At 35.4% G+C, this 17,514-nt stretch overlaps 2 protein-coding genes across 2 annotated transcripts; one reads left to right on the top strand and one right to left on the bottom strand.

The window, feature by feature from the left end:
* Positions 1-4,354: 4,354 nt before the first annotated feature.
* Positions 4,355-5,099, bottom strand: LOC149401849 (hydroxyproline-rich glycoprotein family protein). Its single transcript, XM_089608809.1, has one exon. It carries the CDS (start codon positions 4,994-4,996, stop codon positions 4,577-4,579), a length of 420 nt encoding a protein of 139 aa, XP_089464935.1. The 5' UTR covers positions 4,997-5,099; the 3' UTR covers positions 4,355-4,576.
* A 10,639-nt stretch (positions 5,100-15,738) lies between these two features.
* LOC149401848 (NHL domain-containing protein) lies at positions 15,739-17,130 on the top strand. Its single transcript, XM_089610147.1, has one exon. It carries the CDS (start codon positions 15,934-15,936, stop codon positions 17,002-17,004), a length of 1,071 nt encoding a protein of 356 aa, XP_089466273.1. The 5' UTR covers positions 15,739-15,933; the 3' UTR covers positions 17,005-17,130.
* Positions 17,131-17,514: the final 384 nt, after the last annotated feature.

Here is a 17,514-nt window from a genome sequence, read left to right as displayed (position 1 = left end):
GTTGATAGAGAAAATAGGAATTATAGTTAAGATCCAATGAATCATAATTAACTATATAAAAGGAATGAATAAAAGATATTACGAGAGACATTATTTTTTTCAAAAAATATTTTTCCTACCACCATAAATAGGAGTAAGAGAGAGCACCAAAATACACTCCATCTAGAGCAAAAATTTGCCCCCTCTCTCTCTGTGGGGAACAAACTTTCACTCTCTCCATCTCCCTTTGGAACTCGTGATTCCAAATTCAAAAACACGACCGCAACCCGAAATCCTAATTTGTTAATCTCAATGAGATAGCGAGTGTACCTACACTTTATTCTTATTATTTCGGAGATTATGGCTCTGAAGATTACGGTGTCATCTTTGGAGATCCGAACGACGAAGCATCCTATCGTCGTTGTCAAAATTTTAGAAACAAAAAGGAGATCCATATTCAGAAAGCTTGAAGAATCAAGACCGGAGCTTAAAGTATAAAGATCAAGAATCAAAGCTAAAAATCGGAGCATAGACAATGACTCTAACAAACTTTTAAAGTCGTGACAGTAGTGATTTAACATTGTGCATATAGACTATTTTAAGTCAATTTGAAAATGATTTCAAATGCTTATATATTTTTAAGACGTTTTATACTTCATGCGCATGAGATTGGTCGATTCTTTGCGCAAATGAAAGATCCTTGGGGCATTGTTTGTTGAAATCGTACTCTTAAATCATTCCAAATGCAGACAGTAAACTAACCAAAAGGTATACACGATGAGATTTGGTTAGTCACAAAATTAAGGATCCAGGAATCACAATGTTGTTATTGCGGATCCAAAACTCAAAAGCATGTGATCAGAATCAACAGATCTTGGAATGGAACCATCAACAAAACCTAGCTTGTACTTATAAGATAAAGGGCATCGAATGATTGCACAAGTTCTAGTTATCACCATTCATCATCTGTGAAACAAGGACTATACTAACACTTTCAAAGTGGTGAAGAAAATACTTGACTAGTAGAATCGTTGATAAGTGATCTTCGAGAGACGGAGAGACTTTGTATTTTCCATGATAGGAGAAGACATATAAGTTATGTGGTGATGTAAGATTGATCCGGTTGATGAAGATTAAAATGAAGTATGAGTGCGAAAGATTGCTCTGACCAAAATATGATTGAGAATAACGAAAAGGAATGATAAATCAGAAAAAGGAGATTGGATAATGGTGAGACATCTCATTAAAATAGAAGTTGTAACACTTTATTTAACAAGACAAATAACATTAATATACATGGACATAACAAACATCTAACTACACGTGTGACTATGGTTTCTAATATCCTTGTAACCAAACTGAACTTCAGATAAATATGTATACAAATGATTAGAAAAAACAAACATACAAAATACATAGTATGCGTTATAGACAATATTGCCTATATACATATTGAACTTGTTGTTACGTGTATTGTTGGCTTATTTTTTAGTACAAATTTATTTGGCAAGATGCCATGTAAGATGCTGCAGAATATGTTGAGACCTCTTGACCATTATGTGCAGATCAATATTTTTGACAAATTTTCTTATTTCGCCAAAATGTTTCGCGGAAAATCTTCTTCTTATATTTTCTCCGCGTGAATGGGTAAGGAAACCGTAATTCGACTTCCAGAGATGTTGACTACTATAAAATAAAGAGGTTATGCCCTTCTTGACGCATTCATTCGCACTTTTAGAGTTCTTAGACATGCACAATCGGCGGACTGAGAAGCTAACTGTGTGGTGTGGTGTGATTCTCAAAACGCTACTCTTATTCCATTGAGTGTTAGATTTGTTTGAGTTGTGATTTCATGATTGAGTATTCACGAGCGTTGACATTGAAGATTACCAAACACTTGAGAGAGTGTTTGAGAGTGGAAGTGAGGAGATCTCTGATTCATGGGGAGCCTGAATTGAAATTCACGTATAGTAATAGAAAAATGGTCTTGAAGCGGAGATCGTTCATATAAGTCCATTTTGTTATAATATTTATTATTTTTCATATAATGAATTTCTTTTTCATTAGACACACTGTCTCTCAGAGTAAGTGACGTTGAACCGAACTGAATTATCATTTTTGAGTAATTTACTTTTACACATTATTTTATATTTCTCTATTTTATTCATCGGAACAAATTATCGCATGCATCGTTCACTTTGCGACATCTAATTACCGAATAAAATTTCTGAACTAAACGTTCAAAATCTACCAATCACCTAATCGTGGTTTCTTTTTTCTTTTTTTTTCTTTTTTTTTTCTTTTTTTAAGTAAACCTGATCGTGATTTCAGAGCTAATTCCATTCTGATAAGATGTCACATGTCAGTAAGTTTGATGATGATCATCTTCGGTTTCACCAAAACTTAAAGTGGTCCCCAACATATTTACCCTTTTTCACATCACAATGATGTGTAATATATATATATATATATATATATATATATATATGTGTGTGTGATTTTTTTTTTTTTTTTTTTTATCGAAATATATATATGTGATATAATATAAGCTTGTGGGGGTCCTGTGGAAAAGTTAGGCTGGCCATTGGCCGTCATTCAACCTAATATCATATAAATAGTTTTTCAAGTTTTGTAATTTTTTTTAGGGATAAACTAAAGCAAGTAGTTCGGTCGTTTTTGTTTTATGTTAAGGTTCTTTTCTTAGCTGTAGTTATTTAAATCATACGAAGATTACATGATAAGATCTTTTGAAGACACACCAATTGAAAAAGGGTTATATGTATGGGTCTATTATCAATGGACATCTGGGTTAATATTTCCATGCTAAGTAGACGGTCAACCATTATGAGATATTTTTATTATTTTTGTTTTATAAATTTATTCTATATAAACCATGCATATTGAGTTTGAGACTCTAACTTGGAGTATACAAGAGATGAAAAAAGTTTTTTTTTTTAAGTATTATAGAGAAAATGTTAGTGATAATGATATGCGTGTGATTAACTAAAGCCTACAATGTATGTTGACTAAAAATTAACGGTGCATGTGCATCACCTTCAAAAAAAAAAAAAAAAAAAAAGAGACTAAAAATTAAAGGTGGGACTGTCGTTATTTTTTTTTTTTAAACATTTCTTAAATGTGTTCATCATGACACGATGATTTAATTTGGAGTGTCTTATATTTTTTTTTAGTAGAACTCATCCCCAAAAATTAATTATTTGGGAGAGGGTACCCAAGAAATTATAAACCAACATGCTGAGAATTTTGTATATAACAATGCAACTCTGATTTCTTTTCCGGTTGATGAGATTTCTCATTATTCTCCGATCTGCATCCCTGATCTATTATTTTTCCTCTTATTCTTAATCACATTAAGGCTAAAATTGATAATATGTCACATCTAACTGGAATCTATAAGTGTCTCCAGTATGTTGCATGGACCCCGAATTGTGCGTATATACCTGAAAATTTGTACATTATCATTGTGTACATGCATCTATATAATCTTTTGCTTCAACAGATTATCCCAACAACATTACTAGATACGTTCACAGATATCATCGTATATAAAAAAAAAATATAAAAAAAAAATAAAATAAAAAACCTTATTTTCTTTTGTTAATAACTGTTCTTCAGATGTTTCATATTGTCAGATTATTTAACTCATTTCAAAATTTTAAGGAAAAAATAGTAACGTAATTTAGAATATATTTAATAATGATGTAGCCTGATAGATAACTAACTGGCCATGTGAACTTATATATATATATATATATATATATATATATATATATATATATATATATATAATATTAAGTATTAAATGAGAGATGTGACTTATCCCGGCATATGCATCACTATAATACCCCGTTAGCTAGTATGCAAATAATTCTGCAAATTTGTATTGACTTATATCCGTTTATATTAGCTGCGAATTTCAAATAACCATTTAAAATTAAAATTAGAAGATTAAAGCTTAAATATTTGAGCTTTTGAGGCTTAAATTATTTGCAACCAAAGCATTTCTCCCCATTACATTGGCTATCGGAAATAATAGTGGTTGTTAAGCCAAACCCAAAAATCCATTTTCAATTAATTAAGATTTAAAAAAGTGAAACGCGTACAAAGAAGGTCATATCTTTTTCAGGTCACTATGACTATAAGCTGTTGGTGGCGCCCAAAAAAGTCCTTAATTAAGACGTTAGTGGACACCAAAATTAATGCTTGTTGGAAGATTATCATCATCATGTGTTATTCTATATTACACATTATACAAATCGTGCCTTTCATATTTTGAACCTCACAAATATACATAACCATAGAATAATTAATTTCAGCTTAAATAACAGTAATTAAATAACAATATGACAAGGTATTGCGATCAACTTCTTCTATTTTATTGTCAAACGATCGGGCAATAAAGAAAAATAAAATGTGCAGTACAATTTCCGACGAGATTTATCATTAACAAGCGCCGAAACAGAAGAAAATAACTAATCAGAAGGCTAGAAAATAAAAAGTAATTCCACATTTGTGGGTACAAAATATTCATATGGATACCACTTTATGATAACTTTTTCCCCCACATAAAACTTGATCAAAAAGCTAGGAGTCCAAAAAATATTCCGGTAACCAAGATTGGAAAACAATAATAATGACCTCTCTTGGGGGCACTATTGTAATTAAAGTCGACGGGGTACAACTGTTGACCCGGCGGCCCAGTTATGTACAAGAACGAGGCCGGTGGCGGCGGAGGGCAATATTGTCCATTCGCCGGCGGAGATGGCGGCGGCTTCTTCGGCGCCGGCGGCGGAGGGCACGGTGCTGGCGGCGGTGGAGATGGCGGCGGCGGAGGCGGAGGGTCTTGATCACCGCACGGCGTGCACTTCTCACTGAGCTTCCTAATGGTTGACTCTGAGGCGTTGACCGGAATTAGGGTTGAGAGCAATATGAAGAGGTTGATGAGGATCAACTTTGCTGTGGTATTGGATTTAGAGCGTTTCATTTTGGCGATCATGTGTGGTTCACTTTCAGAGTTTGCGTTGTGTGCCTAATTTCGTGACTTTGAATTTAGAGAGAGAGAGAGAGAGAGACTAGAGACCTTAGGCTTAGTTGTGTGAATATTTATTTTTATATGGGAGAGTGCGGTTTTGTTACGTTACTTGGGTGCATGGGAATCGTTAAAAGACTAAACTGGGCTTCACTATTCAAATGGTTTTATTTTTTTAAAAAACAAACTATTTTGTATTTCAAAAATACCTCATCATAATTTTTATTCATGGAGAACTAATTTTATTGTTTATTTACTCATATCCAAACATTTTTATTGAATTTACTTATTCATCTGTTTCCTATTTTCTTTGTCAACATAGTAGGTTGAGTTTGTCAACGACTTTAAATAAAATTAGTGATTTATAAATTTTAGACTTAGCCAGTATTAGTTTCTAACTTAGTTTTTCTTCTTTTTTTCCCTTATATTTTGGTGTGTGTGGGGATTAAGATATTATTACCCCTAAGGTATTCGATTCATGAATCATGAACTATATTTGTAAAATAGATACGCGTCAAAATTCCAAAATTTATTCAGTATAGTTTTTATTTAATTATTAAATGTAATTTATTTGTAAATCGTAAGAAGAAGAAAAAATAGATATATGCAAAATCAATGAAAGGGAGTGAAATAGAAAGATGAGAGAGAGAGAGACGTGTAGTTGTAGGCTTTTCCTTAATAATTCTATTAGTGATTTCAGCTCTTTTTCAAGATAGGAATCACATTGCATGTGGGTGGTTCAAATTCTGGGCCCCACCGTATTTGCAAATGAGTATTTATTTGTGTAATTTAGTATTACTCGTTGTATGTACTATGTACCATTTGGGATATGGATCTTTAATATTGCATTTTGCATGGTCCTTCTTCAATAATAATTAAATGGGAAACTTTACTTATTTTTTCTGTGACGATTTATTATATATTTGTGCAATGTGATGTGGATGCTCTACGCTTTTTATTCAAATAATTGATCAATAATTAATTATCAACGTTCCAAAGGAGGCATAATGTCTATTGCCATATGAATTGGCAAGCAAAAGATGATTTTTTTTTTTTTTATTTTCGTAAACGCACTACGCTATTAGAATTAGACAGCCCATCAATGGACGAAAATCCAGCCTAATTTTGCTTCACTAAAGAGAAAGATGGACTTGAGTTAATGCACGATAGCCAATCTTATATTTCGAATTATTCATACAACTTTTGTTCGAAAGCAGGAAAATAAAAATGGAGTTATTTTCACTAGCTATCTGATTTTTTGTAATTATTGGAGTGAGGAAAGTTGATTATTATTCATCTTTCTAAAGGTGTAATATAAGTTATTTATTTTCTAAAATGAAAGGTAAGATAAATAAGAAATTGATTATTAAAGTGTGTTCGAATACAATATTATGAAAGAAATAAATGCGTCGTGAAAACAAAATATATTCAAAAGCGTATGTAAATTTTATAGCATATATATGCACTTACCTTGAACAAGGGTTTGGGCTCTCAAACTTGGTTTTTGCATGATTTCATTGTTTGTAGCCGAGTATTGAACAATGTACACGAAAATGAGTTGTATGTGACAAAATGTTTATAAATGAGCATTTAATTATGACTTATATGATGATTGTGTTTGAACCATTGTCATATATGCACTGAAGCAAGATTGCTTTAGCTCTCCCTCCAAAAACTGGTTCTTTTTTACTTTGTTGTAATTGGGTGGTTCTTTAATATAAGTTTTGTTCGTTATATATAATAGAATAGTTACTGTAGTGTTCTTCTTGCATATCGTTATATCCCGAGAAGGATTTGCTCGTATTTTCCAAACATTACGTCGGAGATAAATATATATTTTTAATGAGATCGTTTAAGGAGTCTCAGCTAATTTATCTGTTTATGTCATTATTCTAGTTTAATGTTTTATTTTGGTATTTTAATTGTTTAATAGTTATGTATCTCCTATAATTAGTTATAGCAAAAAAAAAAAATCTAATTTTAGAAATTGGTATTCACTGATTTCCGCATATTGTTTTGTAATAGATCCAACCAAATTTATGTATCATCAAAACGTTTAAAGATATACTTAACAATCAATATATGAAAAATAATGTGGCTAGATAAGATATTTATTAAATGAATCAAACTTAAGATATTACACTACTTTTCAATATAGTGATTTTAGTCTGAGCTAATTATTACATTACTGTTTAATATAGTGATTTTAGTCTGAGCTCATTATTATTTAGCATGACTATTGTAATTTTGTCTAATTGTATACGTTAGTTTAATGTATTTGTAATAATTCCTTTTCTGAATAATTAAATAAATGGTGATCGACCTATTATAATTTAACAACTAATAAGTTAATAACCGACGTAATTTTGTTTTCCTCTCGAAGCTTGATGACATTAGATATTCCAAATTGCAATCAATATTAGACACACACGTATGTAGTCAAGTCGGTCATAAACTCTCATTTTTAGCCTTCTTTCAAGGGAATCTTGATGTCACCCTTTTTGCTCTTATCGTCTTGCCAGTGTGTTGTTTTAAGCATATAAATTACATTTTTATTCCCCTTCGATAAAGAATCATGACTGTTTGGAATATAAGATATGTTACGTGTATTACTCGCGTTTCATGGATGCCAATCTAAAATTAACATTGCATCAAAAATACTTATGTGTGTAAATTTTGCTACCAATAGTCAATAGTCAATACTAGTAGTTAAGAATTGAGCGTAAAAAAAGTCAAGGATCGACTGCTTAGACATAACATTTTTTTTTCATAGCTAGGTCGTGACTTAATGACTTTATTTGTGTACGTGTCTTCGAAATTGAATGGTAGTCCAAATAAATCATTGTAGATCTCAATGAAAATTTTAGCTACAAGCAAAGGTAAGCTTGGTGCTAAAGTAATGTGAGAAAAAGGAGAAAACAAAAAGTAAATTGGAATGTTGAGTAAAGTGGAAGAGGTTTAAGTTAACTAGAAAGTTCACCGTCCCACTTCAATAAAGCATATTTTTTTTGTGAGACATAAAAGTTCTACTCCCAATTATTTTCATATCATTAACTCAATTGATTCCTCAATTTTTTTTTTTTTTTTTTTTATAATTTTTGTTTATTAAATTTCGACCCATTTACTTGGTGCCAAATCCATCGTTGTACCTTTTTGGGACATACTTTTCATAAAATAAACCAGTGCCCGTAGGTGCTAATGGAATCGTTAAGTAGCCGAGTCCCCTAATTCCAAAGATAATAATAATAATAATAATAATAATAATAATAATAATAATAATAATAATAATAATAATAATAAATTACACCGATGCCCCTTAAACTTTTGACTACTTAGCAATGTGGTCCTTACTTTTTTTCTTGACAGCATTAACTTTGAGCTTTCATTTTCTTACGAATTTAGTCATTCCGTTTATATTTATCTATATTACGTCTATTTTTATCCATGTGATTTGCATGCGACTATTTAAACAAAGTAAAATGGTAAAATAACATAAATATTTATTTTACAATTATTAAATACTTTTAATGTTTTTCTTAATATTTATTTAAACAAAAAAATCTCTCCCCCTCTCACAAACCCAAGAAACCCACATTTAATATACACACATATATTTTATTTCTTATTGGCAACAACAATAAAATCTTATTTTTTCCAACAATAGAAGTAGATTTTTTTTTTTTGCATTCACAGACCTTTGAGTGGAAATCATGTCTGTGTGAGCCAAATTGATGGTCATATTTGTAAGTACAATTGCAAAGAGTACGTACTATACTATTCAAATGAATTTCCCACTTGGCCACATTGATGAAAGATATTATTGAAGAGATGATTGTGTGTTTTTAATATACAAAATAAGTCTACGGTGAAGGGGTGATTAACATTCACAGATTTCAATTCTTAATCCCTCTGAATATCCACTCTTTGCTTCCGTCGTTCTTGATGTTCATGTACGTCTTCGAAACAATGAAGTTCGTAACAATAGAAGCCAGCATGATGGAAGACTAGTCTCGCCGAACATTAGAGAGCTAAAAGTTGCAGACAAGCTACGAAATTTTAAGGTTATGCAAATTCTCCCCAACTTGCGTCGCTGTCGATCTTGTTGCCTTTGAGAGAGACAAATAAGTCATTTCCGAGCATGTATTGCGCAACGAAATCCATAGAATCATTCCCGGACCAGAGATCTTGTTGGAGGAGAGATTGAGAACCTTTAAGTTTAGCCTCAAACTGAGACCTAATTCTTTCTCATCGACTTCGAAAATCGAGGAGGTTCGATGAGAGGTTGAGCGAGCTCATAGCAGCAGAGGAATCAAGAGGTTCGATGTGAGGTTTGCCGATCGAAGAGAGAGGGATCCCAGGCTTCCGATGGCGGCGATGAAGCTCGACACCGCCGTGAGGTTCGCTGAATCTTCGAAGAAGAAGCTCAGGTCCATCGCTGTAATGCTAGCTTCCCCTAAAGATACATTGGAGATTTTGTGAAGCTTATCGGGGCTCCGACCCACGAGGACGGTGACGATCGTCCAGGATCTGTATTTTTACTTGTGCTAAAAATCGGAGAACGAAATCTGCAATGCCGGTCGTTATGGAGATTAGAGAGCCCAATGTGACCGGAGAGAAGATATATCGGCGAAACGAGACAATATGAAAGCCCGAGCTGTTGACGCCATAGTCGAGGAAGAAGAGTAAAGTGTTATTTAAAAAAAAAAAAAAAAAAAGAGGGGGGGGGGGGGGATGGATATTTAATAATTTAACTGATTTTACGATACATGTGACTTTTACGTGAGTAAAATACTAACAGAATCGTGAAAAAAATAGACGGGATGACTTAATTTAAGAAAATGAAAGTTTAAAGCTGCCGCTGTTAAGAAAAAAAAAAGTAATGACCATGTTTTTAAGTCGTAACAAATTCAAGAGGCATCGGTGTAATTTATCCTAATAATAATAAGAAAAATTAGTCGATCTAAGCCACATCAAACGTTGCAATTGTAATCTAGCCAACGTTTCGTTTAATTTTCGAATCTAGCCAAATTTGATGACGTGTCATATTTATGTAAGATGGTATTTACTATATTAGCCTTGGTTTGGTTTAAAAAATACTAGCCCACGTTTTGAAACTTGGTTTTGTAGCCGAATTTGTTATATTCGGTTTATATTTCGAATTTTAAAAAAAAATTATACTTGGCAAAGTTAGTTATTGAGCGTTTTTTTCTTTAATGAACATTATAGCCGTGTAAGCAAATACAGTGTAAATGTTCGTAAATTTTTGTTAATCTCCGTTGCTTTGTTAATTTCTGTTAATTATGGTAAATTTACATATGTGCATAGCCGATTTCTTTCATTTCCTTTAATACGCATTTAATACGGTATTTTTATTTTCCAAATTTATTTTCTAATTTTGAACGAGATTTTATCATAATTACGTGTATTCATTATCTTATTTGACTTATTCAAGCAAATAAATATTTCCTTTCCCGTTTAATTACATCACCGAATCTCATATTATGAATTCAAAAAGCTGAAATTAAATTGCTGAAATTATAGCCGTGTAAGCAAATACAGTGTAAATGTTTGTAAATTTTTGTTAATCTCCGCTGATTTGTTAATTTCTGTTAATTATGGTAAATGTTTTGTGCATTTATTGCATTAAATTTTCTCTTTTAATTACATCACCGAATCTCCTATTAAATTAGCTAAATATCCAATTAATTGCGAAAAAATATGAAATTAATTGGCTATATACAATTCAAACCGGTCAAACGTGGGCTAGTGTTTTGATCAAGTAAGTATAAGAAAAAGGGTAAATTAGGTATTTTATATCTGTAAATTTCAGTAAATGTCTAGACTGCAAAATTTACCAAACGTTGGCTAGATTCCAAAAACCATGTTTCAAAATGGCTACGTTGCTAGTTTACCCTAATAATAATCGACTAGGCTGGCTAGAGTAGAAACAACCCAATATGATAAATAAAATTATGGTGGACAAACGGCCCAATATGATAAACGCGAAAATAGTGGAGAATGTTCAAGGGAGGAATGTTAGGGATACTATCACAAATAAGTATGACTTTCTTAATAATTTAATTTAAAAGCATGACTACATATTTTGTACAATTACCATTGTAATCTTATTATTGTCTCTCTCTTCTTCAAACCGTGTGTGTGAATAAAAAAAAACTCCGACTATTTGATCTATCTCTTTCTCTTCTCGATAAACTTCTTCTTCAAGCTTTCACGACTATTCATCTTCCTTTCCACTACGATCCGCTTATTCCTCTTTGCGGTCGTTTTCGAAATATCGAAAATATTAAATTCGTCACAACTTGCAACGAATTCCATTTCGAAAGTCCAACAAGGGCCCGGATAATCGAAAAGTCCACAAAACGTAGGACCAAGACGATCCCATGCTCGAACGTGCCTCATAGACACAAAAACGCAGCACGCTGGTGCATTGAGCGAAGCCCGCTATGGGCGCTAGCCGATCCTGTCGGGGATGATTCCCCCATATAACCATATAAATGCGGAAAAGTAATTAATTACGCTAATCATGAGCTAATTAATTCAATGATTATATGATAAGATCTAGATTTACGTTAATTAAAATTATGCGAGAGCATATAAGTCAAGCAACCGAAATAAGAGTAAACGAGTACTTACATTGATTTTCGGTTCACGAACTGAAAGCTTTCACAATCCGTTTTCGTCTTGAACGTACAAGCCTCCACACGATCAAATAAGGAACTCTCCTTCAAGGACTCGATGTGATGACACCTTAGTCTTCCGAAACGTAATCTCCGAGACGAATAAGAAAGATGAGTGGGCACAGTCTTTATCTCACTAGATCACGAAACTAGGTGTTTCGAGATCTCTCTCTTATTTTACTAAGAATGGAAACGAATTTCCGAGGGGAGGGAGAGGCATATGCACGGCCAAGGAGAGGCTAGGATGCACGAAATTTCTCTCAAAATAATTGCTTATTTTTGCCTACTCATGAACCCCTATTTATAGTAGTAAAATGATATATTCATGAAATCTTCCAGAATATTTTATTTCTTTTTATTGTGTTCACACTAGTGGATTAAATCTAGGCAATTGGATCTCAACAAGTGAATCATACTTTTTCTCTCATCCATCAGATCAATATCTATGGGATATTATTCTCTATTTAAATAGAGGATATTTTATTTAGTGAGAGAATAAATGAGAATATATTATTTCCCTTTAAATATCTTCTCATATATTCTCCTAAATATTTTCCTTTAAATAAAGAGAAAATATAGGACAATATCTTATATTATTCCCTCTCCTTTATTTAAACAACTAAAGAGAAAATATTGGTAAATACCAATATTGAAAAAATCGGATTTGGAGGCACACGGCCAAGGGGATTTGCGCAACTTCTAGTGCCAAAACCCTAATTCGATTTTTCCATGTGTGCAAGACTCAATTGCTTAAAACTCAATTAATCATTTATTTACTTGGTCAAACAATAAACAAATAATTAATAATTGTTTATTTACTTGATCAAACAATAAATAAACAATTCTACCATAAATATTTATTTAATTCTGCGAATACCCGTTTTCCAGAATTAATGCTGTCAATCACAATTACAGCAAGTGAGATGAATAATGATAAACATTATTATACGAAAGTTCTTATCCGCCTTTATCAGAGCCGAATCGGGGACTATGGACCTAGTAATAAAAGCTTAACAAATCCGATGAAAAAGACGAAATAGTTCTTTCTCTTTTTCCATCGATTCGTTTAATCTTGGTCAAATACTCCACCTTGTAAGCCAAGACTGAACTCTCCTTTATACTAGAATTATATTTACTCATCGTGACGAGTGTCCACTGATATAGTCAGTTCGTGACCAAGATCCTTCAGGTTCAACCCGTGTCAAGAGAAGTCAATTTTTCCGTTATACTTCTCTTGATACATATCAGCCCTAAGCATTGTTGCTTCCCCAGCGAAAGATTCTTTCGAACGTTACTTACTTCGAAAGTGCGCGCAATCTATCGGTTCTGGAATCAACCCTTAGGTGAGAGAACATTAACCTTCTTTCAGGAAGGCTGGATTCCATATCTGTAAATCATTTCTCACTCGAATTATGCTCTAAGAAAACTCACAAGACATAAGCTGTGATTAGCATGAATAGCCTTTTAGCGAATGAGTCAAAGAGCTCAGTAACATAACCCAGTGTCCATGATCACTTCAGGATTTAGATCAAGTCTCACTGTGACCATCATAGTGGCCTCGGTTAGTGTGTCGTAACGGTCCTTAAACGACACATCTACACCAAGACCTGTCCGGGTCGTACATTTACCACCCGTACACTTACCACAAGTGTAGAATGCTCCCACATAGTGATCAGCCTTCACCCATGTGTTCCACATATATGACTTTAGATATAGTTTTCCAGGCGTATATCAGTCATCGATCATGTTTTAGCACACCGCCCGAACTCAGGTGCCCAGCACGTTACTCAATTAGATACGGAGGCTATGGAATAATGAATGTTTAATAAATCTCATTAAATAAGAAATAACGCTTTCAATTCAAATAGATAACAAATGTCAAACTTTATTTTATTAATAATTTCAATGAGAATTTACATTAGTATCTTCTCGTGGGCAAGAATTCCTAACAGATCCCTCCCGCGCGCGCCTCTTGATATGAGGCGTGGAAGGCTTGGCGCGCCGCGTGCGGTGCGCTGAGAGAAGCCTGCCACGCTCGCCATGCACTCGTCCAGGTGGGTTTTTAAGCCTTCCTCCTCTATATAAATAAACCGTTCAACCAGAGGGAAATGTACACAATCACAACCCATTCTAAACTCCCTCTTCTCGTTTTTAGAGACTTGAAACACTGCAGAGGACCTTCCGCACGTGTTCACTCTAAATCTCTCATAAATCTCAAATATTCTCAAAAGAATAACGACCCCCACTTCACTCATAGAATAACGGCCCCTACCCCACCTTTGTGCCCTTCTAGCTTATTTTCTTTTGATTTTTATTCTCAGATCTCCGGGACGAACGAAGATCGTTCTTGAGCTAAAGGAGCGACACTCGAGACTTTCGAGTTCCGCGCACCTAGCTCGGGCACGACCACTTGGTTAATTTCCACTTCTTTTTGTTGACTTGTGGTCTTGAATATTTGTTTATTCCTTCTATTTATTAAAATAATATAAACACACAAGCTTTTTTTTTTTATGCTTTGTGCAAATTCCATTTTATTATCTTTTCCTTGATTTGACTTGTGCTTTTCCTTATCCCTCTTTTTTCTTTTTTTTTTGAATTTGTGAGAGAGAAAACCCTCTTGTTTTTTAAAGACAAAAACTCTAACTTTCTATAGGGTTTTGCATGACCATAAGAGGGAAATTCACTTCATTACACATATGCCCATTTCCAAGAGAAGAGTGAAAGGTGTGGGCCATTTCTATATCTCTTGTCTTTTTTTTTTCTTTGCATCTTCATCTTCTTCATTCATGATTAATATAGACTATATTAATGGTGGAAAAGGGTGCTCTTGGGACTTGGATGAGTTAGATAGCTATTCTTTTTTTCCACACAAATCCTCTCTAGCAAACATTCCACTCCATCTTACAAATACACATTCTAGCTTCTCTTCTCTTAACCTTCAAGGTGAAACCCACTCATTTGATTTTGAGTTGTGTGAGAGGGGTGTTGAGAGTGGGAGAAACATGCTTGGTCTTGATTTGAACCCTTGTGATTTGATTTGTCCCGCGGAGGAGCTTGGTGGTGAGAGGGTCACGACCATGGAGAGGGTCCGAGCTCTCGGCGTGGCAGGTGCTCATGGCGTGGTTCTTGACCCAGAGGGTGTTCATGACGTGAGAAAGACCTATGAGATCCCAAACTCCATGGAGGAGGTCGTTGAAGGTCCCGAAGCCATGGAGAATTGTTTGGAGGAGCCCAAATCCGTGGGTGTGGGTCCGGAGAGGCAAAGCGTTGCAATGGATGGTGTTGGTGAGCTTGGATTTGTGGGAGGTGATCTTGGAGAGTCGAAGATCGTGGCAGGTGATCTCAAAGGGCCCAAAATCGTGGGGGCTGATGCCGAAGAGTCGGAGATTATGGCGGACGGCGTTGCTGGGTCCATGGCCGTGGGAAGTGGTTCTGGGGAGTCCGAGACCTGTCGGCGTGCTAGGTGGAGACAAGGCCCATGGAGGCGAATGTGGAGGAGCTCTTGTCTGAAGAGGCAAGGTTCCCATTCGAGGTGGAGGACTCGGAGGAAAGTTCGGGATCCGATGGAACAAAAATGAACCAAGACCTTTTTCGGAAAAATTACAAAGATAACATTTTTAAGTATAATATTTCAAAAATAGTTGATATTTCAATTTCTTTCAAAATTAGCTTTTTTTTTTTTTACACGAAAACAAATTTACTTTCTGAATTAAATTATGAACAATAAATCCAATTAAAATTGTGTCCAAAACAGTATACAACTATTTTTAAAAAATTGTTAAGATAAAAAGAAAATCAAGAATTAAAATTATTTTTCGTAATAAAAAATTTAAATATATATTTATATAATTTTTAATGATATGGTAAGAAAAAAAAAGCAATTTCTACTTTTGTTTTCTAGTATAATATCCATCGGAAGAAAATATCTAATAAGTAGTTAAATAAGAGGATTTAAAAAAAAAAAAGTTAAATAAAATAAGAAATTGTATAAAATAAGTAAATGAACAAGTAACAAAAAGCAATTATATATATTAATAAATTAATGATTAATCTAAATATTTTCAGGAGCTTAATTGCATCACCAATCAAAGTCTTGAGAGTCCAAAGTAAAGTCGAAGTCGAACAACGAAACCAATTTCAATTCCAAACCCTACAAAAGTCAAACAAACGATCCCCAAATTCTCAAACCACACAATAAAGTAAACAATGAATCCCCAATCACTCCTCATCGCCGTACTCTTCCTCATCGCGGCCTCCGCCGCCGGTGCCGATCCCGATCCTCGAGGCCGCCACGTCATCAACTTCCGATCGTTGGACCTCTACCCGGAAGGCCTCGCCTACGACCCGACCGCCCAACACTTCGTCGTGGGCTCAACCCGCCACCGCAAAATAGTCTCCGTCTCCGACGCCGGCGTCGTCGAAGCCCTAATCTCCGACCCCGAGCTCCCTCCGAACTCCGCGTTCCTCGGCCTCGCCGTCGACGGTCAGCGCCTCCTGGCGGCGGTCAACGGTCCAAGCCTCTCCGCCTTAGCCGCGTACGACCTCCGATCGAAGGAGCGAATCTTCCTCTCCGTCCTCTCCGAGGACCGCCTGATCGCGAACTCCGTCGCCGTCGACTCAACCGGGAACGCGTACGTCACCTCCTCCGTGGCCAACCTGATCTGGAAAGTGAGCCCCGATGGAACCGCGGCGGTGTTTTCGAACTCATCGGCGTTTCACTCCTCTCCGATTCTAGATCCGGGATCGGAGTTCTCGTTCTGCGGCCTCAACGGGATCGCTTACGTCAGCAAGGGGTACTTTGTGGTGGTCCAGAGCAACACCGGAAAGCTTTTCAAGGTGAGCGAGAGCGACGGAGTCGCTCGGAGAGTCCCGCTGGACCGCGATCTTCCGATCGCCGACGATGTGGTGGTCCGCGGCGACGGGGCTTTGGCGGTGGTGTCGCCGTGGAAGGCGTGGGTCGTGAAATCGGAGGATAGCTTCGGCGAGGGCTCCGTGGCGGCGGAGATTGAGCTGGACGCGGAGAGGTTTCCCACGTCACTGGCCGTGGTGAAAGGGCGTGGCGTGTACGCGCTGTTTGGGCACGCGCGGGAGGGGCTCTCTGGCGGGTCAGGGAGGGAGGTTTTCGCGGTCGAGGAGATTCGGTGGGGCCGCGAGGAAGAAGCGAGGGACGAGCGCGCGTGGCTCTACGTGCTGGTTGGGTTTGGGCTTGTCTACTTCATGGTCTGGAGGTTTCAGATGAAGAGGCTTATCTCCAACATGGACAAGAAGATCAACTAATCACTCTCTCTTTTCTTTTTTCTTTTTCTTTTTTTAACACTTCATAAATTATTAGGGAACTCAATTTTAGAGTTTTTTTGTGAACTGAACGAAACATAAATTATTATCGGGAAAGTCAATTTTGCACGGCAAGTCTGTTTGTTTTTCTTACTTCAAAGTTTGCTTGTTTGTAACCACTATTACTACCTGAATTTGCATAGTTAACTATGTCACACTGGTCTACTTAACAGAGGAGATGGTTCCATTTACATAAACTCCATTTCATCCCTATGTGGTGAATTGAACGTAGTTACCCGATACCCAAGTCTTACAAATTTAAACTTAAAAAGCCATTAAACATCAAATATTGAAAAATTAAACCATTAGCTATTGAAACATAAAATGGAACAATGGCACATACGTACCCCAGTCGGAAAACAAGATGAACATTAAATATTGATTACCAACCAACAAATTATGCTTACCATATTTTGACACTCAATGTCTCTTTCCTTTTTTACGATTATGTTT

The sequence above is a fragment of the Urtica dioica genome, chromosome 3 (assembly GCF_054948205.1).
Source record: "Urtica dioica subsp. dioica isolate 48M chromosome 3, U.dioica_male_clone48M_v1_H2, whole genome shotgun sequence".
Classification (NCBI taxonomy): domain Eukaryota; kingdom Viridiplantae; phylum Streptophyta; class Magnoliopsida; order Rosales; family Urticaceae; genus Urtica; species Urtica dioica.
The sequence above is the reverse complement of the archived record's forward strand: the minus strand, read 5'-3'. Positions and strand labels throughout refer to the sequence as shown.

What these genes read in the sequence shown, in the direction of transcription:
- LOC149401849 (XM_089608809.1), bottom strand. Translation starts at nt 4,996, where the DNA reads ATGATCGCCAAAATGAAACGCTCTAAATCCAATACCACAGCAAAGTTG.
- LOC149401848 (XM_089610147.1), top strand. Translation starts at nt 15,934, where the DNA reads ATGAATCCCCAATCACTCCTCATCGCCGTACTCTTCCTCATCGCGGCC.